Below are 25,583 nucleotides of genomic sequence, written 5' to 3'. Positions count from 1 at the left end.
CTGATCGACTTAAACACATAATGTGTTAATCAGCCAGTTGCTTCTCTAACTTTATCCTTTAATTCAACTTGTTAGCAAGAAGACCAATTACTCTTTCTCTCCATGTTTTAGACACAATCATTTCTCTCCATTTCCACTGACTTCATTTTAGCTCATGTCTTTGTTAATTTATTCTTCTTTCAAGTTCTTCATTAAGTGATCTCTCCATTACGGTTTCCATCTCCAGATACTGAGTAACTTAATAAAACTCCCTGCTGCTTATTCATCAATCTGCAAACACTACTGAACAATATTGTGTCCGTGAATGTGTTGGTGATTCATGCAACATACAGATTTTTATGAGACTTTTTGCCTTTGAAAAAATATATTATCATTGAGGGGACATAAAATATTTGCATATAGAAAGTTTAATATAGAGTATAAGGGGTGTGTGTATTCGATTAGAAAAACTTATCTTCTAGAGAGAGGAGCAATCAACTAGAAAAACTTAAAGAATCAGGTGAGATTTAAGATAAGCATTACAGAAAGAAGAAATTCAAGCAAGCACAAAAGGGAAGGCAGAACATTTGAAGCTAGGATGTTGACATGAGGTGGTCAAGCACAAAGCGTATTAAAGAGAAAGTGAAGTGGGTTTAGAAAGTGGAGACTTTAAGACAGGTTATGGTTACCAGCGGGGAAGGGTGGGGGAGAAGTATAGATTGGGAGTTTGGGATTGACCTGTACACACTGCTATATTTAAAATAGATAACCAACAAGGACCTATTGTAAATAATAATAATAATAATAACATATGGAGGACACAATTATTTCAAAGGTAATGACATACTTTTTTTCATATAGAATGGGTTAAATTTTTGTTGTCGTTTAACATAGCTGATTTCATTGAGCAAATGTGGCTTTGTTTTCACTGACTACTCTTGACATATTTGGCTCTTAGGATTAAATTTTTGTTTAAAAAAATAGTGGAGCCTTTCAGATCAAATGGACTTAAATTTTATATCATTAGCGAGTACTAAGATTTGTAGATTGCTTTATGTATATAAGAATTAATTAATTTATTAATAATTTCTTTCTCTTTTAGAGCACTTTTAATTTATACTGTGTGTGTGTGTGTGTTTCCACACACACTTTTAGCACTGGCAGGTAAATTATTCCTAATATGTTAATTTTACTGATGAGAAAACCCAGATTAAGTAAAAGGTTAAATGATTTGCCACAACTCACTCAACTAATAAGCAATAGGCCTGGGATTCCAATGCAGACTCCCTGCGCTTTATAAGATCAGTGATCCTTCTAACATACCATGTTGTCTTGTCCATATAAGACCAAACACAAGCAGGAAGCATCCATTGCTAACCTGATGCGGCTCCACCAAAATGTTTAATACGTACCTGAAGAATCTCTATTCAAACTGCCATCTGACTGTCCTCCTAACCCTATTCTTAATATATGTCAGTTTGGTCTTCTTATCGCCTCCAAATTCCCTTCAGAATCATTTCTTTCTCCTTTTCTCCCCTACCTCTGTCTTGACCTGGTGATATACCCTCCCTGAATACTCACCCCTACACTCCATAAATTCACACTGAGCACCCACTATGGATAAAATACTGGGATACACAAAGTGAAAGAGACAGACGTGAAAAACTTTACTGAGTTGGTTCTCAGTTTATGTTTGCTGAGTGGACTTTGCCCTCAAGGTGCTTATAAGCCCGTAGGGGCGGGGGGCACCTATCGCAGACAGCTGCAGCTCTTGTAAACTCGAAAAGGGGCTAAGAGACAAATACTACCACACTGCCAAGTTTAACTCCACTCTCAACCAGCCTTCCTCTTGTTTCCTCTATTTGCACAGTTCTAGGCACAGAGTAAATGCTAATTTTTCTTGTTTTCTGTTGACGTCCCAGAAGGGATGGGTGTGAAACAGCCACAGAAAACAAGAAAAATAGGAGTCTTTCGTATTTACAAATGGAGGGGGATTTAAGTGAATGGAAACAACAAAAATAGAATTTTGTCATCTGGAGAATAAATCATAATGTAAAACTGGCAGGTCACAGAAAGAATTGAAATTTTGCCAGTAGTCCCTTAAACAAAGATCTTGGCTTTCTAGATCCTTTGCTATGAATCAGAATGTTCTGGACTCATGATTCTTACGAATCAGTGGGAGAAGTTGCCTCCCCTCTGTCTTCCAACTCACTGTAAATTGGCGCATACATGTTTACTTCTTCATAAAGACGATCTTCTGGAATCTGATGAGGGAAAAAATCATTATCAATCACCAAGAACCTCCTGCCACGAGAAGACTTTCTTAAGAGGCATATCTCATCTCCTTTTGCCTTTCTGAATCTCACCATCTCCCATTACACTGTAATTAATACCTCCATCTCTAACAAACCAAGCCAGATTGTCTGGCCAAGTGGGCTCAGAAGAAACTGTCAGTCATTGAGAAGTTGGTGAGATGATTCTGTGTCTGAACTTTGGAATATCTCTTGTCTTATCTCTGGAGGAAAGTGATCAGAAAAGGCAGCCAGACTTGAATGCTGGCAAGTGGACAGATGGAGAGAGCATGTTTTATCTGGAAGATCTGAGTAAATGTATGTGCATCAGGTATTGGTAAGTCTTTTTCATACATCAAAGGTGTAAAATGCGTAAGACAAGTGGAAATGCAGTTGGTAGTCACGGATTAGGGAGGAGACAAGCTTGAGGTTTCAGAGCAAGTGGGAAGGTGAAAGCCAAGAAAAAAGAGAGCAGGAACAAATAGAACTATTCTGGGAAAGCAAATGAGCCCAGATACCTGAGTGTCTCCACCACTTGCTACCTGTATATTCATCTCTCATGCTTATCAACTTCAAAGCATGTGCATTTTCTAAAATGATGAAGATCCGATTTTCCTAAACTTCTCAGTCGCAGGGATATACCATGAGATTTGTGAGTGGAAAACTTGATTCAAAACTTGAGATTTGGAAATCAGAGTGCTGAAACTTGGAGAAACGGAATGCTGAAACTGGAAGAAATGTTGCAGGAAACCCAGGCCATGCTTTTAAGCAACAAAGCTCGAATTCTTTAGCTTATTGTTTAAGATTTAATCTCAGGCCTCTGCCTACCTTATTTCCTTCAGTTACTTCTCCAATCCCATAGATGGTGAGTGACACAGCACTGCAAAACCCCAGAATGGTGAGAAACAGGATCATTGCCACAATTTCCTGTTGAATAACAACCAGCAACAACCAGAAAGACAAGTAGAGTGACAAGGTAGGTGTCCCAGAAGTACATTCCCTTACAGCAACCCTTGTTTTCATGACCGCCCACCCTCAAGACCAGTTCCTATAAGATGACACGTGGGAAAACCAGGAGATGGTTACTCAAAGCAGATGACTCCACCCTTGCAGAATTCAGCTCGGGGGGCAGGGGAAGGAGGCCGGTACATCTCTGGGTATGAGCCTCCGGAACACTGCATTATGCGATTGAGGTTGCAAGAAAGGATTGTGTTCATGGAAAGGAAGAGAAGGCGTCTTACTGAGATTAAGACCCAGAATCTTAGTCTTCCCACAAGAAATACATACAGTGGAAACAGAAGCCACAAGGCAGAAGTTGTTCTCATAAATATCCCGGCAACGGTAGATATAAGCTGAGCTCCTCTTTAGGTTAATCGTCAGGATGATGATTCCTATTCCTCCAGCTATGCTGCTGACAGTGTTTGCTCCCAGACTTCCTCGTATCTGATGACAAAGAACAACATTTAGACTTGGTCCTGCCCCCGCCACAGTATTCAATAAACCTATCTGCATTTCAGGGCTGGATATATCCAATAAACTCTGCATTTACTTAAAATATAGACGAAAAAGGGAAATCTTGAAAATGTACTTGTGTAATAAGGACCTATAACTTTCTTGCTAGGACTGCATTCAGGAAAAGCCACGTGGATACTCATAGCCTCTCCTCAAATAGACTCCTTCATTGGAAACGAGTCATTTATTTCATCGTAGGACTAGATTATGAGGACAGAGAAGGTGTGAGGTTATTTTTTCAGCAAGTGTCAGAGTAGTTACAATTATTGTTTTTAAATGATACAATTGGTATTCTAATGATTTTATTTTTAGTGATTACGTTAAATACCAAGTAGATTGGAAAAATATCGCACATCCACATTTGCTCATAAGAGATGACGACATATCTTTTTCAAGACTCTCAAAATTAGATTTTTCTTACCTTCTCAAGGATGGACAAAGACAGAATGCAACTCACCAGATATGTTGCATGTTTCTTTTCAGACATAACTGACAAAAATCCAGAAATAGCAAACTGTTCAAAAGGGAGGAGGAAAAAAAAAATAGCACAGTGAGTCTCTGTTCTTCTCTGTGTCCCTTTCACCCCCATCCTCCAAATAGAAGGTAAAGTTGTGGGTATTCTATAAAGCTCTCCTTTACTTTTAAATTTTATTATTTTATTTTTTATTTCCTAGAGAGAGCTTCTCAAAATTAAATGTACATATGAATTATATGAGAGTCTTGTTAAAATGCAAATTCTTAGTAAGTCCTAGATGAGGCCTGAGATTCTTTATTTCTAGCAGGCTCCCAGGTGATGCCAACCCTGAACAGTCCATGGGTTACTATTAAATATTGTAAGTTCCAGCAGCCCTGGTGCGTGATTATAACACTACTCTAATTTTTTTGTAATCATTTGCTTTTATGAGCAACTTGTGTGTTGTAGTTGTCAACTCCTTTGGGCCAGAAACATGTGTCTGTCTCCAGAGTCTGCCATGTATCGTATAGACATATAGTAATTATGAAAATGCGTATGGTGAAAGATCTAGTGAAGATATCAACCAATAGCACAAATTAAAACAAAATTCCAAAGATTCAGATTGTATGATGAGTTGAGAGACATCTAATAAGCTGTTTGAAATGAAAAGACAGTAAGGAAGTTTCAAATAAAATATGGCAAAGGTTCAAGGAGAGCCTTGAACGAGTGACCAGAGACCTAAGTATTTAGCAGAGTGCCAAGCCAATGTGATTAGGGTTAAAATAATATACCCTTGTGAATGAAATGTTGATACAAAAAACAGCATGGATTAATTGAAAATAATTATGCAAGTGCAAGAAGCCAGACAGTAGACAGAACATGGTGTATAATTCCATTTATATAAAACTCTAGGAAATGCAAACTAATCTATAGTGACAAAAAACAAGTGATTGCTTAAGGATGGGAAGATAGGGGTTGAGGAAGGGAAGGGTTACCAAGGGAAACAAGGAAACTTTTGGCAGTTATGAGTATGTTCATTATATGGATGTGGTAAGGTTTTCACATGTGTATACATGTGTCAAAATTTATCAAATTGTACACCTTAAAATGTGCCATTTATGGTATGTCAGTTATACTTCAGTAAGGCTATATATTTTTGTGAGCTCGTTCAGCCATCTAGTTTCTAAATAGTACAATGACTAAAAAAGATACAATGAGAAAGCACCTAAAAGAGTTTCTAAGGGGCTTCCCTGGTGGCGCAGCGGTTGAGAGTCCGCCTGCCGATGCAGGGGACAGGGGTTCATGCCCCGGTCTGGGAAGATCCCACATGCCGCGGAGCAGCTGGGCCCGTGAGCCATGGCCTCTGAGCCTGCGCGTCCGGAGCCTGTGCTCCACAACGGGAGAGGCCACAACAGTGAGAGGCCCGCGTATCGCAAAAAAAAAAAAAAGAGTTTCTAGGGCACAGTAGAAGTTCCTCAGATGTCAGTCTTGTTCTCCTCACCTCAGCAATCTCTTCCCCCTCCCTTCACTAAGATAACTTTATTGATGGATAGTGTTAGGGAAATTTTTCTGCAATTGAGTTCTGAAAGTTTAGTTTCAATTTTTATTAGCTAAATGCCTCTTGGGTAATATGTTTAACTTTTATTAATCCCAAGTTTCTCATCCGATAAACGTGTGTTAGCACATTCAACCCAAAGTGCTTCGTAAACTGCAAATATGTATGTATATTTACATATCTCCATATTAGAATATATTCATATATTCTAAATACTAGAATAAACAATTGGTCAGATCTGATCTGAATAAAAGAAAAGCCATGTACAGTGTCATTTCAGAGACAATTGTAGACATATACTCACAAATACTGTTCCCCAGAATGGGTAGCCTGCTTTAAATGATGAAAAAAATTCTTCTTTAAATTCTGAATTATTGAACACGGAGCAGACGATTATTCCAAAATAAAGGCATATCAAACTAATCAGAATTTGTGTTACCTGTAGAAAAATGCATACGTTTTGTGAAATAAGAAGACGTTTTCCTAAGATTACATCAATTTCCTTATAATCAAGGGGAAATGTAAGAAATTGCTTTGGTGTCTTAGGCAGTCCTGAGAAAGTATCCAAACGCAATATTTTCCACTATCATCTGGCCACTCTAAGAATTTATGTAGGCACGACTTAAGGCAGCAATAGCCAGTACATTTCTCCTGTGTCTTTATTTACATTCTCATGGTAGACATCAATAATGGCTCTTTCCATCTAAGAGAAGATAAAGATTATAAATCCTTCACAGGATGATATTAATCAACTGGCAACTGACCAGAGTTGACAGATCCTATTTGTTATTCTTATCCTGGTCTTCATGAGGAAATGCTTCTTTTTACCCAACAGGGTGCAGAAAGTGTCAAGTTTTCGTCTACCAGGTATTTCACTCCTCTTGAGTCTGAGTGGGGAAACTATGTGGATGCCAACAAATACACTTCCTTAGAGCCAGTCTTTACTCTGGTTGTGATTAGAGGAGGCTCACTCACCCCCAGGAATTCCAGCTCCTTCTTCAAAAGAGTCAGCCACGTTTGGCGTGGTGGGGATGGGGCAGCTTTCTCCAGTAAGTTGTTATCATGGAGAGATACTATTGAAAGTTCAATTTCAGGCGCACTATGAAGTTTAAACAGAAATGCAGCCATGAGAAAATGCTCTAACTCCCTGTGCAAAGCTCTCAACTGACAGGGGAATTGTGCTTGTTTATGTTTCAAAACAATCCTGCAATGAAAATCTTCACTGTAAAGTACAAGAAATTCTGAGGCTCAGAGGGTCCAAGTTAGTGGCCAAGATTACTGTCTCATCAATGATTAGATGGAACAAAAGGGAAAAAAAACAAAAACAAAAAAGCCCCAGGCCAAGTCTTATTTTTTATTTTTTTTATTTTTTTTATTTTTTTGCGGTATGTGGGCCTCTCACTATTGTGGCCTCTCCCGCCGCGGAGCACAGCCACTCCGCGGCATGCGGGACCCTCCCGCACCGGGGCGCGAACCCGTGTCCCCTGCATCGGCGGGCGGACTCTCAAACACTGCGCCACCAGGGAAGCCCCCCAGGCCAAGTCTTATTCTTTTTTTTTTTTTTTTGTGGTACACGGGCCTCTCACTGCTGTGGCCTCTCCCGTTGCGGAGCACAGGCTCCAGACGCGCAGGCTCAGCGGCCATGGCTCACGGGCGCAGCCGCTCCGCGGCATGTGGGATCTTCCCGGACTGGGTCACGAACCCGTGTCCTCTGCATCGGCAGGCAGGCCGTCAACCACTGCGCCACCAGGGAAGCCCCCAAGTCTTATTCTTAATCTAGAATTATTACCAGGTTCTTTCTCATTAATCTGTATTGATGCGTACAACTAAAAATAATCCAACAGACATGTTTACCTATGCATCTCTCAGTCTTTTTAACATAGAAATGTATCTGAAAATATTTTGTCAATGACACACTCAATTTCATGTGCATAAAGGAATGGTTTTGAAGGATTTGTTGGTCTCTACTCCTGTTTTCATACTCAGAGGAAGCTAACTGGAAATACTGTGCCTTCAGAGTCTGCTCAATATTTTGCAATGATATTCAATCCAATATTGATTCCCAAAGCTCTGTCTTTAGTTTCTCCTAAAACCTTTAAGAAGAAAGTCTTAACATGTGTTAATTTTTGGTATTCGAAGGAAAACTAGACTATGCACATCTCCACCAGATTTCACTCTGGGAACATTTCCCCTCTAAACAGTGGGGCAGGATCCCACAGCTTGAGATTCACAAAGACTAACCAGAAAGAAGCCCGAGGTCATTTTGAAAACCTTCTGTCCCTTAACACACATCAGACACATAGGCAAGAGATCTCTACTGATAGTATGGGTTGGCCAAAAAGTTCATTCAATTTTTTCCCGTAATGTCGTACAGAAAATTGGCCAAACCAACACAAACTCCCCTACCCCATACCCAGAATGTGAACCTCTTTTGTTAGAAAACTTAAGTTGTTCCCAATTTAAAAGCTAAGTAAAAACCTTCTTCCCCATCAACCAGAGAGAACTAGTGAAAAAGTATAGCAAATAACTTCTTTATACACTGTATTTTAGTTAAACCTCATGGATCCATGCCTATGTTCATGATTTGGCATCTCCCCAGCACTGTGACTATCTCTGGTTCACTAAGTGACTGGAAATAGAAGAAAATAATAACCTGTACCTACCTGGTGGGCCCTTGTGGGTTTGGGAGAGCAAGATCCATTCTTCTCCCAATTTCTGTGTCCATTTTTTCATTAACTGAGCTATATGGTGGTGAAGAGCAGTGTTACAATGAGCCTTGGCGGGGTCCCTCTCACAGAGTCTCCGGATGGTCAGTTAAGATGGGTTGACTCATGACACTGATAACTATCTTCATGCTTAAGACATTGGTCAGAAAGATAATTTTCCTGGCTAAGATTAGTAGGGCTTTTCTTGTTATAAGGAAGAGCAAAATTGAGTGGGCTACTGAATAGGGATGAGAGTGAAATGGGGAAATTTGAGACTCCTGGAAGATAATTCTGCCTGAAACCAGCAGGATTTACAGAACCTAAAAATGAGTCGGTTTAGTGGGGACTGAGAAGGTGAGAGAGAACCGCGGGACATAAAGAGATTGGCTTCTCTCCTGGTGCTTTCTCTGCTTGTGACCTGGTTCAGCCATTCCTATGCCAGAAGTTCTCCAATTGTCCTTGGAAGACTTGGCTTCACACGTAATCTAAGGCTGAAGCACAGTTTGCAAGTATGAGTGTGTCTTAGTCTCTGAATCTCTGGATTTGTCCTTGACTTCAATATTTATTATCTTTCTCTTTCTTCCTGTCTTTTGGACAGTGCTTATATATGGCTGTTTGTAGCAGATGGTCTCAGAAACTGGACAGGCAGAGTTCTAAGGCCTGGGAACCATTCCTGATAGTGTGAAAGCTAAGACGTTTTCACACTGAAGACTCCGTTGTCTACTAAAAGGTTAGGTTGACTCTCTACTGCCTTGGTTTTTGTGATGGCAAGGATGGGCCTATGGAAACACTGAGGAGCATGAACTTCATAACAAATTCTATGAGTAGATCTAAGCAGCCTTGGCCTGAGCAGTATGCCTAAATTAGGGTCGGAGCTAAACTGACGTGCTTATTTTAATAGCATATCTAGCTAGACCATAGCAAAATGAATATACAGGTGAGATTCACAGATTTGGGACTCTTTTATTTCAGTTTATTTACTTACAGTTTATTTTATATAAAGTAAGTAAGTTTATATTACTTACTTTCAGTTTATATATTACAGTTTAATTTACTACAAATTTTACCTCTGTGCATCTGTACTGTCTCTCTGGTTTGTGATACAAATTTCTTCTCTTTCTCCAAGAAACTTAAGATGTTTGTGTGAACAGGGGACACTAAAAGATACATTAGCACACCTTTCATAACAAAAATGTATTAACCCACATGCCATCCTCCCACTGTGTCTTCCAGAATCGGTGGACCTGACCAGTATGTTGTTGGAGTTAATGAAACTCATTCACTTACACATTCCTCCAAAATGGACTTAATGCTCCATGTCAGGCACTGCTCTTGTCACTGAGCATGCAGAGATGAGCACCATGGTCCCCGCCTTTGTCTGGCTCACTATCTGGCAGAGTAGAACAAAGATAAATAATATATTACCAACATGTCAGAGGCTGCTGGAACACACAGGAGGATGTACAGTTCTGCCTCTTAGAGGGTATGTAGAAGTCAAGTAGGAGATTCCCAGAGAAAGTTCACATTTCAGCCAAGACTTCAAATGGTAACCTCAGGAGTTTTCGTTCATTTGCCTCTCCCTCAGTGGAATTAACACCACATCTGCTAAAACGGGGCCTGAAAAAATGCCTGTTTGTGGTGTTTTCTGGGAGTAGTCTATAATAGTTCATTATGTTTGCAGAGAATAATTAGAAATTAAACTTGAGTTGTAGACAGGGAACATTGAGGATGGTCTTTGGTGTTTGGACACAATGCTATTTTGTGAGAATTTTCAACAGAAGCTTGCAGCATGCAAATCTCTAACTGAGATGTATCTCGTGATCTTCAACTTGTTTCATATCTCAGTTTTCACCAGCGTCTTCTTCTTACCCCCTTCTGAGATGCTTATCATCTCTGTGCCCTCACTTTTGGTCCTTATACTCTTTCATCTTTCACAATAGTAAACATTGAAGCCTATGACAAAATGTCTTTTTTTTTTTTGGTGGGGGCAATATTATCAAGATGAGTTTTAACCATGCCTCTGACTGAAAGGAAGAGATAATGGCACTAACACTTCCCTCCTCAGCTTATATTTCCTCTTGTTGGCAGCACATCTGTCCATGCTTTTCACCCAGTTATCATCTGGCTTCCTCTTTCTCAAGCAAAGTTTCTTCTCTCAGATATACACTGGGTTTACTTCCCCAAACTCAAAAGAAATTTGCTTTGAGATCCCATCTGAACAATTGTTTTCTCAAACTGAATGCTCAGTTCACTTAAACATGCACGAATCTACATGTTGCAAATTGTAAGTTGCTATGTCTTCGAGCTATTTTCTGATACTCCCAAAGGAATTCCAGTCTCTCTCTCTCTCTCTCTCTCTCTCTCTCTCTCTCTCTCTCTCATTTCTACATCCCAGAGCCAAGTATGGCTTCAATAAATATGGTTCACAGGTGAGAGAGGCTGAGACTGATACAAGCTCCCAATGTTCCATGGGAAACGTGGTTATTAAAATGAAGGAAATGAGAAAATATTGTTTATGAAACAAGATGAGTGTTTCTAAAAGGCCTAGAGCTGAGTTCAAACTTGAAGAGAAAACCTCTGTCTCTTCATTTATATGACTTTGGAAATATTTATGTAGACTATCCAAGGGCTTAAAATCTTTTTGATCTCTTTCTAAAATTGGAGTTTAACTGCTGTCTCAGCCTCTAGGCCACTTAACTGCCAAGGTCCAGCACATGTTAATTCTTTATTAGCTCACACTCCTTCTATTCTCCAAAATGACACTTTTCAACAAGGAAAATTATAGGTGTGAACTGTGTTTGTCCACTTGTGACGAAGAACATCTGCTCAGAGAGGAAAATTATGAGACCTCTAGCATCACAGACAAGGCGTGGACATGAACTGTTCTATTCTTTATTATGGATCATTAGCATGTTCGCTTTCTTAAACCCATTCTTCCTTTCTACCTATCCTTCTAACATAATTATATCTGAATGTTTGTTCAAATTCAGTTTTACTATTTTCAGTATTATTTCACAACTTTTAGTGACTTCCTGTTCTTTATTGGCTTATTTTCTAGACATAAGTTCATCTCCTAATACCTTACACATGTTGCATAAAGTGCCTATCAACCCTCATTTTGCTAACCCTGGAGAGTGATGTATCACATGTTTCTTCTCCTGGAGTCCCCTGTGTCACCTCATGCTTCAATCTGGACTGGTTGCCAGTAAACATGCCACTCAGGAATGATCCTAGGACTTCCCATTGCCCTGTTTTATACTGGATTTCCTATTTCCTGACCCCACCTTTGAAGCCAATTCCAGCCTCTGTACCCCGACACGGAATTAAATCTCGGAGACAGAGTTTTGGGTGAAGTAGCAAAGAACAGCTTTATTGCTTTGCCAGGCAAAGGAGGCAACAGCAGGCTAATGCTCTCAAAACTGTGTGTTCCAACCTGGAGGGGGGTAGTGAGGAGTTTTATCGTAATGGTTCAAAGAGGGTGTGATCAGCCTGTGGACATTCTCCTGATTGGGTGGTGGGGAGGTAAGTGGGAGTCAACATCATCAACCTTCTGGTTCCAACCCATCTGGGGTCTCCGAGCTAGTGGGCAGCACACTGTTTACTTCTGCCACCTAGTGGGGGTTTCAGTATCTGCAAAACAGCTCAAAGATATTGTTGTGTGTGTATCCCTTGAGGGGAATCAGGACCCTGCCCCAAGGCTGCACTGTTGTTTCTCTTGACTGCTCCTCCCTTGTCCTGCATCCCCTCCCTTCTAATTAACAACTGTTTGAACCTGCCCAGCTGGAACTCAGGGAAGGTCTTGGAGGCTGAATGAAGTCTATTTCCTAATCAAAGAAATGGGGGACACAGAAAGGCTTTTGTGCTCAGAAGCCCCACAGGGTCCTGCTCCATATCACCTTTCACTCTTTCTTGGTAGGCTATTGCATGTTGATAGAATATATTCCCTGGTCACATGCTGAGAAACAGTATCTGGGTGGTTTTTTTTTTTTTTTTTTTCTTTCTTTGCACTATGCGGGCCTCTCACTGTTGTGGCCTCTCCCGTTGTGGAGCACAGGCTCCGGACGCACAGGCTCAGCGGCCATGGCTCACGGGCCTAGCCGCTCCGCGGCATGTGGGATCTTCCCGGACCGGGACACAAATCCGTGTCCCCTGCATTGGCAGGCGGACTCTCAACCACTGCGCCACCAGGGAAGCCCTGGGTGGTATTTCTGAGTCTTTGTTGGCCTGAACATTTCCTTTCTTTAATACCCTTAGACTTAATTGAATTCTAAAGACATATAGAGTTTGAACCAGAAAATGTTTTTGACCCAGAATCATTCACTCCGTTTTCTTCCAGCATCTAGATTTCATTTTGAGAATTTCACCCTAATTTTTAATTCCAGATATTTGTATGTGCCATGCATTTTCTCTCTGAAAACTTTTATAATGCCTTTTAATCCATAGAGGTAAGACATACCTAATGTTAAGATTTACTGTAAATCTTATGCATTAATCTTACTGGATAGCCAGTAACCATTTTCAGACTAGAGAGCCATGTGCTTTGTTTTAAAAAATGTTCCCATGGCAGTGAAATAAGTCAGACAAAGACAAATACTGTATGATACCACTTATATGTGGAATCTAAAAACTACAACAAATTAGTGAATAAAACAAAAAAGAAGCAGACACAGATATAGACAACAAACTAGTGGTTACCAGTATGGGGAGGGGGGCAATGCAGTGGGGGGAGAGTGGAAGGTACAAACTATTGGGTGTAAGACAGGCTCAAGAATGTATTGTACGGCATGGGAAATACAGCCAATATTTAGTAATAACTGTAAGTAACCTTTAAAAATTTTATAAAATATTTAAAACTTTTAAAAAATAAATTTATTTCTTAATTTAATTTTTAAAAGAAACAATTGGAAAAAAATTCCCATGTTTTCTTTTTGGATAAGTTCCTCATAAACTTTTGTTTAATTTTTGTGAACATCTTATTAGGGAGATGGCAGGCATCCAGAATTTGCCTCTTCCATGTTCTCCTTGCGTACAGAATATACCCGTCCATCCCAATAGCCTTAATTTGTTTCAGGACTAAGTCCAAAGTCTCATCTAAATATCCTCTGAATCAGATATGGTTGAGACAATTCATTCTGAGGCAAAGGCCTAAATTAATGACTCAAATTGTTCTTTAATCAGTATCAAATTGTTGCCATTTACATAACCCCTTATTTGGTTGGGGTTTTATTTTAAACGCTTGACTAAATGCATTATCGTTCAATGAAAATAGGAACAAAATAATTCTACAACTTATAATTTTATTTCTGAATTTTTAGCACAATGACAAAGCACATGGTAGGAACACTATATTTATTGAATGAGTTAATGAATGAGTGATAACCAAACATGGATCAATCAATCACTTCTCCCATGTCCCCAGCTTACTGGTAAACTTGGAGGAAAATGCCTGGACTCAGTACACAAATTACAGATTGTAAACTCCAAGGTCTTCTCAAACTGCTAATTCATCAGAGACAATAGGTCTTCATAGAGATTTTTCAGAGGATTCTCTTTGGAGAAAGGTTCACCAGGAACATTCAAAGAGCAATAAAAAATGTTATATTTTTTAAATATCAAGGCATCATTCTCTGTCTCTCTCAGTGACCCTTAAGCGTTCCAGTTGCTCCCTTTAGCATTCCCTGATTTTATTTTTTCCTCTATTGTTTTTTAGCTCTTACATTTTTGTCACAATCAGATTATGAGTAATGTACTTTTTTTTTCTTTCTGAGATATTCCTAAAGTATCCCCTCCCTAAGCAATGTCAAAATATTGATTTGCGGATTCCAACTATTCTAAACCACACTCTGCTGCTTCCCTGTCCCCAGCCTACCCAAGATAAAACCTGGGCTTGACAGAAGGACTTTGGTAAGACTCAATGAAGAAAAGGTAAGTAGAAGCACATTGCAACCTATAAAATAATCATTTTAAAAATTGGAGTTTTAGGGCTTCCCTGGTGGCGCAGTGGTTGAGAGTCCGCCTGCCGATGCAGGGGACGCGGGTTCGTGCCCCGGTCCGGGAAGATCCCACATGCCGCGGAGCGGCTGGGCCCGTGAGCCATGGCCGCTGAGCCTGCGCGTCCGGAGCCTGTGCTCCGCAACGGGAGGGGCCACGGCAGTGAGAGGCCCGCGTACCGCAAAAAAAAAAAAAAAAATGTGAGGACACAAACTCGCATGAGTAGTATCAGCAAACAGGAGGATTAGGAGTAAGTCAGTAAATAACAGTTCATAAATCATCATGGGGAAAATGGACAAATTTGGAGGAAAATATTAATTTCTCAGTTGACCACAGAAGAGGGAGAACACCTAAACATGAACAAAAAATACTTTGAAAAGGTTATTAAAGAACTTCCCTTTTAAAATACCATACTCAAATAAATTCAAAAGTGAAGCCATTCAAAACTTCAATGAGTCACTATTTGAAAATCCCAGACCACGCAGAAAATTGTAAATCTCTCAAGTTAGTTTCATTATGCAAGATGTGAATAAAATTTTTAAAAAATGTAATCTCTCTGGAGCATGTAACAGTAGTAGTACATAATATGCAGTTTTAATTGCTTATCAAATATTAATTTATGTAATCCTTACACCAACCCTTTAAGACTGATACTACCACTATCCTCATTTCAGTGATGAGAAAATTGAAACACAACGAGGTTATCTAATTTGTCCCTTCATTACAGGGCTACTAAGTGGCAGAACCAAGATTCAAGTGAAGGCAGCATGGTACCTGATGTATATTTTCTCTACATTTTAGATTGTCGAAATACTTTATAATTACACATAATTTTTTAAAATTTATTTATTTTATTTATTTATTTTTGGCTGCATTGGGTCTTCGTTGCTGTGCGTGGGCTTTCTCTAATTTTTAAAGGCATACACTTGAGGACGCTTCTTTGTAAATGCATAAGTCCTGTGGCTGAGAAGACTGACAATCCTTGAGTAATGGGCCATTAGCGAATAAATTGATTGAGAGAAAAACAAGTCCAACTAGTGCAATAGTAGCATTGGCGATGTTCATCCTAAAATTGCTTTCCATCTAAAAAAGAAACAGAAATTTCCATTAATATAGGCAGCACATACTTCATTCCTTTGGCTGCAGTCATTTAAATAAATAGCCATTGAAAGTGGTTTACACACCCAGCTATAACCTAGGTTGGTCCTGGAAAAACATCAGTAAACAAAGACTCCCCACCCTCATGGAGCTTACGTTCTAGTAGCAAAGACAAAGAAGACAATTACGCATACTAATAGATAAATTATATAGCATTTTTAAAAGTGATTAAGTGCTATGGGATAATAGAGGGAAGTAAGGAGGACCAGGAAATCCAGAGAGAGGAGTGGAGTTTGTGATGTTAAATAGAAATGACCCCTGGGGAGAGGCGTTAAGGAGCTGAGGGAGTTAGTCCCCCCAGGACATCTGGGGGGGCATGTCCTTGCAGTCAGTTCAAAGGCCTGAGGCCAGAGTGTTCCAGGTATGGTCCAGGGAAGCAAGGGGGTAGGGTGTTGGAGGGGAGTGACCAAAACAAAGAGCATTAGAAAATGAAGGTGGAAAGTGAACTGCGGGCCAGATCACATAAGGCCCACAGGTCACACAACGGACTTCTGTTCTTACTCCAAGGAAAACATAGAGCCACTAGAGGATTTTGAGCAAAGTGGCAACAAAATTTGATTTCTATTTTAAAGGGAATACTGATATCTCAAGAGAGTCTAGTTAGAGAGGGCCGAGGGTAGAAGCAAGGAGCCCAGTTAAGAGAGGTGGTGGAGATTAGATGAGGTGTTATCAGTAGAAAGATGAGAAAATGTCAAACTCAGATATACGTTGAATGTAGGGCCAACAGGATTAGCTGACAAACTGGATTCAAGATTGTCAAAGAAAGAAGAACCTAAGCCAATTCTAAGGTTTGAGGCCTGGCAATGTGGAAGGGTGGGGTTCCCATCAGCTGACATGAGGACAGTGGATGGAGATGGTTTGAGGAGGTAGATTAGGGGTTGAGTTTTGAACTTTTTAGGACTCTAAGCAATTAGGTGTGCCAGTCTGATGTTCAGCAGAGAGATGTAGGCTGGAAGTGTTTATTTCAGGGTTGTGGGCATATAGATGCCAATCACAGCCATGAGAGTGGATGACATCACCAGAGGAGTGAAGAGAGTAGGTGACAAAGAACGGAGCTTTGGGGTGCCCCAACATTAAAGTGTTGGAGAGAAGAAAAGGATCTAGGAAAGGAGATTGAGAAGGAGGAAAGAAGAAGACACGAGGAAAAGCGGCTAATCAAGTTTTCCTGGAATCCAAGTGAAGAAATTATTGGAAGGAGGAGCGCGAGACCAGTGCTGCTAATGGGTCAATTAGATGAAGACTGAGAATTGAGCTCTGTGTTACCAATGTGGAAGTGTTCAGCGATCTTAAAGGGAGCAGTTACAGAAGTGTGATGGGGAAGAAAATGAAGCCTTATTGCAGTGGGTTTAGTTGAAACTGGGTAGATAGGAATTGGAGACAGAGTGTGGAGCATTCCTTTAAGGAGTTTAGCTACAGGAGGGAAAATGAATTGTGACTGTAGCTTGCAGCAGAAAATAAGGTCAAGATTTTTTTTTTCTTAGCAGTTATTGGATGCTTATGGGCTGATTAAAAAGATCTAGGAGGAAGAGAATTGGAGTGATGCACTTGCAAGGAGAAAAAGAAACAGAATCTAGCATTCCAGAAGGGGTGCTGGTTTGAAGAAAATCATAGAGGAATCACCTACAGTAAGAGGTTAGAATGAAAAAAATATATCGGTACAGATCTGGCCCATGAAGTAGTTATAGTGGGGGTCTGAAATATCTCCTCCAATGGCTTGAGTTTCTCGGAATAGGAAGCAAGGGAATCAACACAGAGTAGAGATGAGAAAAAAGGCATTGGCATTTGAGGATAGAGTAGAAATGTGAATGGGCTAGAAAAGTAGTATAAATGGGCAGATGGTTGAGTGGGAACACATAATAGAGACTTACTAAGTGTTTAATGAGCACTAAAAATATAGACTACTTAGCTTTCAGCTGTGAAACTAATGGCAGGAGAGTGCCCCCTGAAAATCATTAGAATTAGTTAACTTTAAGAACACACAAATATCAAAAAGCCTTTTTCTAAGCTTCAGATTCATCATAGTCGTAGTAATCATCCCAGACTCACAATCTATATGATTTTCTGATGATCTACCACCTGAATGCCTTAAGAAAAGAAAATTAATTTTCTTGCACATTAAATGACACTCAGGGTCTCGGCTGGATTCACCAACCTCAACTCTCTTACTGTTAATGGATGACTTATTTCTACTCCTATGACCGTAGAAAAAGAAGAACTTCACTTACCAGTGTTTTTATGGGTTTTTTTCCCAACTACGACAGATAAGGTTCCTGAAACAATAAACTGCTTGCAAATAGGAAGTGAAGCACATAAAGGAATGTTAAGTCTCAACCATCTTTTCTTGATCTTTCCTTGGTTAGCAGATACCTAGCGGTACTTGTACAAACTTCCTTTTCAAATCCACATTCTAGAACACAAAATTATACTTGACTTTGCTCATCATTTTATACAAATAAAATTTTAAATGAGTCTAAATTTTGAATAAATGTATAAGATTTTCATTTTGTTGGCCTTTTACAGGTTTATATGGGTGTGCATAATTTATCATATAATAAATACACATATTCTAGATCCATCCACGTCTCAACAAATGACCCAATTTCATTCCTTTCTATGGCTGAGTAATATTCCATTGTATATATGTACCACATCTTCTTTATCCATTCGTCTGTCAATGGGCATGTAGGTTGCTTCCACGACCTGGCTATTGTAAATACTGCTGCAATGAACATTGGGGTGCATATGTCTTTTGGAATTATGGTTTTCTCTGGGTATATGCCCAGTAGTGGGATTGCTGGATCAGATGGTAATTTTATTTTTAGTTTTTTAAGGAACCTCCATACTGTTGTCCATAGTGGCTGTATCAATTTACATTCCCACCAACAGTGCAAGAGGGTTCCCTTTTCTCCACACCCTCTCCAGCATTTGTTGTTTGTAGATTTTCTGATGACGCCTGTTCTAACTGCTGTGAGGTGGTACCTCATTGTAGTTTTGATTTTCATTTCTCTAATAATTAGTGATGTTGAGCAGCTTTTCGTGTGCTTCTTGGCCATCTGTATGTCTTCTTTGGAAAATGTCTACTTAGGTCTTCTGCCCATATTTGGATTGGGTTGTTTTTTTTTTTAATATTGAGGTGCATGAGCTGTTTATATATTTTGGAGATTAATTCTTTGTCCGTTGATTTCTTTGCAAATATTTTCTCCCATTCTGAGGGTTGTCTTTTCGTCTTGTTTATGGTTTCCTTTGCTGTGCAAAAGCTTTGAAGTTTCATTAGGTCCCATTTGTTTATATTTGTTTTTATTTCCATTACTCTAGGAGGTGGATCAAAAAAGATCTTGCTGTGATTTATGTCAAAGAGTGTTCTTCTTATGTCTTCCTCTAAGAGTTTTATAGTGTCCAGTCTTACATTTAGGTCTCTAATCCATTTTGAGTTTACTTTTGCGTATGGTGTTAGGGAGTGTTCTAATTTCATTCTTTTACATGTAGCTGTCCAGTTTTCCCATCACCACTTACTGAAGAGACTGTCTTTTCTCAATTGTATATCCTTGCCTCCTTTGTCATAGATTAGTTGACCATAGGTGCGTGGGTTTATCTCTGGGCTTTCTATCCTGTTCCATTGATCTATATTTCTGTTTTTGTGCCAGTACCATATTGTCTTGATTACTGTAGCTTTGTAGTATAGTCTGAAGTCACGGTGTCTGATTCCTCCAGCTCTGTCTTTTTCCCTCAAGACTGCTTTGGCTATTCAGGGTTTTTTGTGTCTCCATACAAATTTTAAGATTTTTTGTTCTAGTTCCGTAAAAAATGCCATTGGTAATTTGATAGGGATTGCATTGAATCTGTAGATTGCTTTAGGTAGTATAGTCATGTTTACAATATTGATTCTTCCAATCCAAGAACATGGTATATCTCTCCATCTGTTGGTATCATCTTTAATTTCTTTCATCAGTGTCTTTTAGTTTTCTGCATACAGGTCTTTTGTCTCCCTAGGTAGGTTTATTCTTAGGTACTTTAGTCTTTGTGTTGCCATGGTAAATGGGAGTGTTTCCTTAATTTCTCTTTAAGATTTTTCATCATTAGTGTATAGGAATGAAGAGTTTTCTGTGCATTAATTTTGTATCCTGCAACTTTACCAAATTCACTTATTAGCTCTAGTAGTTTTCTGGTGGCATCTTTAGGATTCTCTGTGTATAGCATCATGTATTCTGCAAACAGTGACAGTTTTAATTCTTCTTTTCTGATTTGGATTCCTCTTATTTCTTTTTCTTCTCTGATTGCCATGGCTAGGACTTCCAAAACTATGTTGAATAATAGTGGTGAGAGTGGACATCCTTGTCTTGTTCCTGATCTTAGAGGAAATGCTTTCAGTTTTTCCCCATTGAGAATGATGTTTGCTGTGGGTTTGTCATATATTGCCTTTATTATGTTGAGGTAGGTTCCCTCTATGCCCACTTTCTGGAGATTTTTTTTATCATAAATGGGTGTTGAATTTTGTCAAGAGCTTTTTCTGCATCTATTGAGAGGATCATATGGTTTTTCTTCTTCAATTTATTAATATGATGTATCACATTGATTGATTTGTGTATATTGAAGAATCCTTGCATTCCTGGGATAAATCCCACTTGATGATGTGTGTGATCCTTCTAATGTGTTGTTGGATTGTATTTGCTGATATTTTGTTGAGGATTTTTGCATCTATATTCATCACTGATATTGGTCTGTAATTTTCTTTTTTTGTAGTATCTTTGTCTGGTTTTGGTATAAGGGTGATAGTGGCCTCATACAATGAGTTTGAGAGTGTTCCTTCCTCTGCAATTATTTAGAAGAGTTTGAGAAGGATGGGTGTTAGCTCTTCTCTAAATGTTTGATAGAATTCACCTGTGAAGCCATCTGGTCCTGGACTTTTGTTTGTTGGAAGATTTTTCATCATAATTTCATTACTTGTGATTGGTCTTTTCATATTTTCTATTTCTTGCTGGTTCAGTCTTGGAAGGTTTTACCTTCCTAAGAATTTGTCCATTTCTTCCAGGTTGTCCATTTTATCGGCATAGAGTTGCTTGTAGTAGTCTCTTAGGATGCTTTGTATTTCTATGGTGTCTGTTGTAACGTCTCCTTTTTCATTTCTAATTTTATTGATTTGAGTCCTCTCCCTCATTTTCTTGATGAGTCTGGCTAATGGATTATCAATTTTGTATATCTTCTCAAAGAACCAGCTTGTAGTTTTATTGATCTTTGCTATTGTTTTCTTTGTTTCTCTTTCATTAATTTCTGCTCTGATCTTCATGTTTTCTTTCCTTCTGCTAACTTTGGGTTTTGTTTGTTCTTCTTTCTCTAGTTCCTTTAAGTGTGAGGTTAGATTGTTTATTTGAGATTTTTCTTGTTTTTTGAGGTAGGCTTGCATAGCTATAAACTTCCCTCTTAGAACTGCTTTTGCTGCAATCCATAGGTTTTGGATCTTCGTGTTTTCATTGTCAATTGTCTCTAGGTATTTTTGATTTCCTCTTTGATTTCTTCAGTGGTCTCTTGGTTACTTAGTAATGTATTGTTTAGCCTCCATGTGTTTGTGTTTTTTACGTCTTTTTCCTGTAATTCATTTCTAATCTCATAGCATTGTGGTCAGAAAAGATGCTTGATATGATTTCAATTTTCTTAAATTTACTGAGGCTTGATTTGTGACCCAAAATGTGATCTATCCTGGAGAATGCTCCGTGTGCACTTGAGAAGAAAGTGTAACCTTCTGTTTTTGGATGGAATGTCCTATAAATATCAATTAAATCTATCTGGTCTACTGTGTCATTTAAAGCTTGTGTTTCCTTATTAATTTTCTGTTTGGATGATATGTCCATTGGTGTAAGTGAGGTGTTAAAGTCCCCACTATTATTGTGTTATTGTCAATTTCCTCTTTTATAGCTGTTAGCAGTTGCCTTATGTATTGAGGTGCTCCTATGTTGGGTATATATATATTTATAATTGTTATATCTTCTTCTTGGATCGATCCCTTGATCATTATGTAGTGTCCTTCCTTGTCTCTTGTAACATTCTTTATTTTAAAGTCTATTTTATCTGATATGAGTATTGCTACTCCAGCTTTCTTTTGATTTCCATTTGCATGGAATATCTTTTTCCATCCCCTCACTTTCAGTCTGTATGTGTCCCTAGGTCTGAAGTGGGTCTCTTGTAGAGAGCATATATATGGGTCTTTTTCTTGTATCCATTCAGCAAGCCTGTGTCTTTTGCTTTGTGCATTTAATCCATTGACATTTCAGGTAACTATCAGTATGTATGTTCCTATGGCCATTTTCTTAATTGTTTTGGGTTTGTTTTTGTTAGGTCTCTTTCTTCTCTTGTGTTTCCCACTTAGAGAAGTTCCTTTAGCATTTGTTGTAGAGCTGGTTTGGTGGTGATGAATTCTCTTAGATTTTGCTTGTCTGTAAAGGTTTTGATTTCTCCATCAAATCTGAATGAGATCCTTGCTGGGTTAGAGTAATTTTGGTTGTATGTTCTTCCCTTTCATCACTTTAAGTATATCATGCCACTCCCTTCTGGCTTGTAGAGTTTCTGCTGAGAAATCAGCTGTTAACCTTATGGGAGTTCCCTTGTATGTTATTTGTCGTTTTTCCCTTGCTGCTTTCAATAATTTTTCTTTGTCTTTAAATTTTGCCAGTTTAATTACTGTGTGTCTCGGCATGTTTTTCCTTGGGTTTATCCTGTATGGGACTCTCTGCGCTTCCTGGACTTGGGTGGCTATTTCCTTTCCCATGTTAGGGAAGTTTTCGACTATAATCTCTTCAGATATTTTCTTGGGTCCTTTCTCTCTCTCTTCTCCTTCTGGGACCCCTATAATGCAAATGTTGTTGTGTTTAATGTTGCCCCAGAGGTCTCTTACACTGTCTTCATTTCTTTTCATTCTTTTTTCTTTATTCTGTCCCGCAGCAGTGAATTCCACTGTTCTGTCTTCCAGGTCACTTACCCGTTCTTCTGCCTCAGTTATTCTGCTATTGATTCCTTCTAGCGTAGTTTTCATTTCAGTTATTTTATTGTTCATCTCTGTTTGTTTGTTCTTTAATTCTTCTAGGTCTTTGTTCAACATTTCTTGCATCTTCTCAATCTTTGCCTCCATTCGTTTTCCAAGGTCCTGGATCACCTACACTATCATTATTCTGAATTCTTTTTCTGGAAGGTTGCCTATCTCCACTTCATTTAGTTGTTTTTCTGGGGTTTTATCTTGTTCCTTCATCCGGTACATAGCCCTCTGCCTTTTCATCTTGTCTATCTTTCTGTGAATGTGGTTTTTGTTCTACAGGCTGCAGGATTGTAGTTCTTCTTGCTTCTGCTGTCTGCCCTCTGGTGGATGTGGCTCTCTAAGAATGCAAACTTCTGCAAGTTTCCTGATGGGAGGGACTGGTGGTGAGTAGAGCTGACTGTTGCTCTGGTGGGCAGAGCTCAGGAAAACTTTAATCCACTTGACTGCTCATGGGTGGGGCTGGGTTCCCTCTCTGTTGGTTGTTTGGCCTGAGGCAACCCAACACTGGAGCCTACCTGGGCTCTTTGGTGGGGCTAATGGCAGACTCTGGGAGGGCTCACGCCATGAGTACTTCCCAGAACTTCTGCTGCCAGTGTCCTTGTCCCCACGGTGAGCCACATACACCCCCCGCCTCTGCAGGAGACCCTCCAACACTAGCAGGTAGGTCTGGTTCAGTCTCCTATGGGGTCACTGCTTCTTCCCCTGGGTCCCCATGCGCACACTACTTTGTGTGTGCCCTCCAAGAGTGGAGTCTCTGTTTCCCCCAGTCCTGTCAACATCCTGCAATCAAATACCACTAGCCTTCAAGGTCTGATTATTGAAGAAATTCCTCCTCCCATTGCTGGACCCCCAGGTTGGGAAGCCTGACGTGGGGCTCAGAAGCTTCCCTCCAGTGGGTGGACTTCTGTGGTATAAGTGTTCTCCAGTCTGTGAGTCACCCACCCAGCAGTTATGGGATTTGATTTTACTGTGATTGAGCCCCTCTTGCTATTTCATTGTGGCTTCTCCTTTGTCTTTGGATGTGGGGTATCTTTTCTGGTGAGTTCCAGTGTCCTCCTGTCGATGATTGTCCCGCAGCTAGTTGTGATTCTGGTGTTCTCACAAGAGGGAGTGAGAGCACGTCCTTCTCCTCCGCCCTCTTGGTTCAGTATCCATATCCACTAATTTCTAAGTTATTATTTTGACCTGCTGTTAGTTCCATGACTCTAATTTTGATAAATGGAACTCTCTACATGTTCATGGCCCTCTCAAAACTTCCTTCTAGTTTTTAATTCATAAGTCTCACAATCGTTTACCAAGCCACCCCTAAAATTTGAGAGAAAAGTTGCCAAAATACATTTCTAGTAGTGGTATCTAAGAAATTACCTACGGTCAGTGAAATTTGAATACTCACAGATATAGTGCTCCATATCTGATAGCCTGTATAAGCGATCAAGAAAAATATGTAATTGGATGGATGGGGCAAGTTTTGTAAGGAACCCATAAAAACACCCAGAGACAGAATTATTGCTCCATTCAGGATCTGGATAGCCTGTAAGAAGCAAAAAAAGAGAATGCATAAATGGTCCGATAATAGTGTACATTGAGACGAGACCATTTTATTTATTTATTTATTTTTCTTTGCCTTTATGGTTTTATTACAGGATGTTGAATATAGTTCCCTGTGTTATACAGTGGGACCTTGTTGTTTATCCATTCTATATATAATAGTTTGCATCTGCTAATCCCAAACTCCCGATCCAACCCGCCCCTACCGCCCTCCCCCTTGGCAACCACAAATCTATTCTCTATGTCTGTGAGTCTGTTTCTCTTTTGTAGATAAGTTCATTTGTGTCATATTTTAGATTCTACATATAAGCGATATCATATGGTATTTGGAGAAGAGATCATTTTAATTTTCCTCAGAAAGGAGATATCAGTGCTTGAAATGGTCAAAAAAATGAAGCCTAAATTAACTGGGCAGAAGCCTACTCTGGGAGGTTTCTGTTCCCTGGGATCCCACCGATTCCAGTGGCAACATTTCAACTTCCCCTTTCCTCCTACTTCTGCTCATTCTCACAAACTCCTTTCAGAAAGTGGCAGAAGAGTGAAGGAGATACGGCTGATAACATAGACTGGGTGGAACTGTCTTCCCAGCATACTTTGGGGCCATAATATGATGAAAACCATTCTCCAGTGTTGATAGGATGTCTCCCACCATGAGATTATTCCTCTGCATTTCTACTCCTCAGGTCTAAAATAATCCCCACTCTTTTCTTAAAGGAACAACATTATTGATTCAGTGATGAGTAATTCAGAAATTCCCCCTTATGGGCATAAACAAGGTTTTCCACATGATATTTATGTTTTTCCACCTTAAGCCAATTTTTTAACTGAGGCTGACTTACCCCGAGGGCTTTTAGTTCCTCTTGGTTATTTATTTTTTGTGTGTGTGTGGTACGCGGGCCTCTCACTGTTGTGGCCTCTCCTGTTGCGGAGCACAGGCTCCGGACGCGCAGGCTCAGCGGCCATGGCTCACGGGCCCAGCCGCTCCGCGGCATGTGGGATCTTACAGGACCGGGGCACGAACCCCCATCCCCTGCATCGGCGGCGGACTCTCAACCACTGAGCCACCAGGGGAGCCCACTCTTGGTAATTTTATGATCAATTAATGGGCCAGTAGGCAGAATTATTCACCACCTCTGGTTCCACCTGGCTTCCTGGGACACCACCTGCCAAGGCTGCCCCGAGCTCTGCACTGTCAACTTCTTGGGAGGCCATGTGGGGTTGTTGATGGCTGTCATAGAAAAGAAATCCAAGATTTTGATGTTTTCCCTTTTACTACTAACTAATAATGTTTTTTGAGTGCAACAAAAGCGTTCCATTTTGTCTATACATCAAAATGACTCTCCACCAATGGGGCAGAGGTGCAGAG

At 39.7% G+C, this 25,583-nt stretch overlaps 2 protein-coding genes across 2 annotated transcripts; both read right to left on the bottom strand.

Annotated features, from left to right (window-relative positions):
• Positions 1-2,121: 2,121 nt before the first annotated feature.
• Positions 2,122-8,554, bottom strand: LOC114887479 (high affinity immunoglobulin epsilon receptor subunit beta-like). The gene is made up of 7 exons (XM_029209280.1): positions 8,455-8,554; positions 6,767-6,890; positions 6,096-6,230; positions 4,240-4,296; positions 3,558-3,713; positions 3,099-3,197; positions 2,122-2,243 (listed from the first exon to the last, which is right to left on the bottom strand). The coding sequence occupies exons 1-7, from the start codon at positions 8,514-8,516 to the stop codon at positions 2,145-2,147; spliced, it is 732 nt and encodes a 243-aa protein (XP_029065113.1). The 5' UTR covers positions 8,517-8,554; the 3' UTR covers positions 2,122-2,144.
• Positions 8,555-12,038: 3,484 nt separating this feature from the next.
• Positions 12,039-25,429, bottom strand: MS4A3 (membrane spanning 4-domains A3). Its single transcript, XM_029209404.1, is given in 5 exon segments — positions 12,039-12,107; positions 15,412-15,570; positions 24,063-24,200; positions 25,057-25,074; positions 25,292-25,429. Coding segments are annotated over 5 exon segments (522 nt in total).
• Between the last annotated feature and the right edge of the window lie 154 nt (positions 25,430-25,583).

The sequence above is a fragment of the Monodon monoceros genome, unplaced genomic scaffold, assembly GCF_005190385.1.
Source record: "Monodon monoceros isolate NGI ecotype Baffin Bay Population unplaced genomic scaffold, NGI_Narwhal_1 Super_Scaffold_7, whole genome shotgun sequence".
NCBI lineage: Eukaryota > Metazoa > Chordata > Mammalia > Artiodactyla > Monodontidae > Monodon > Monodon monoceros.
The sequence above is the reverse complement of the archived record's forward strand: the minus strand, read 5'-3'. Positions and strand labels throughout refer to the sequence as shown.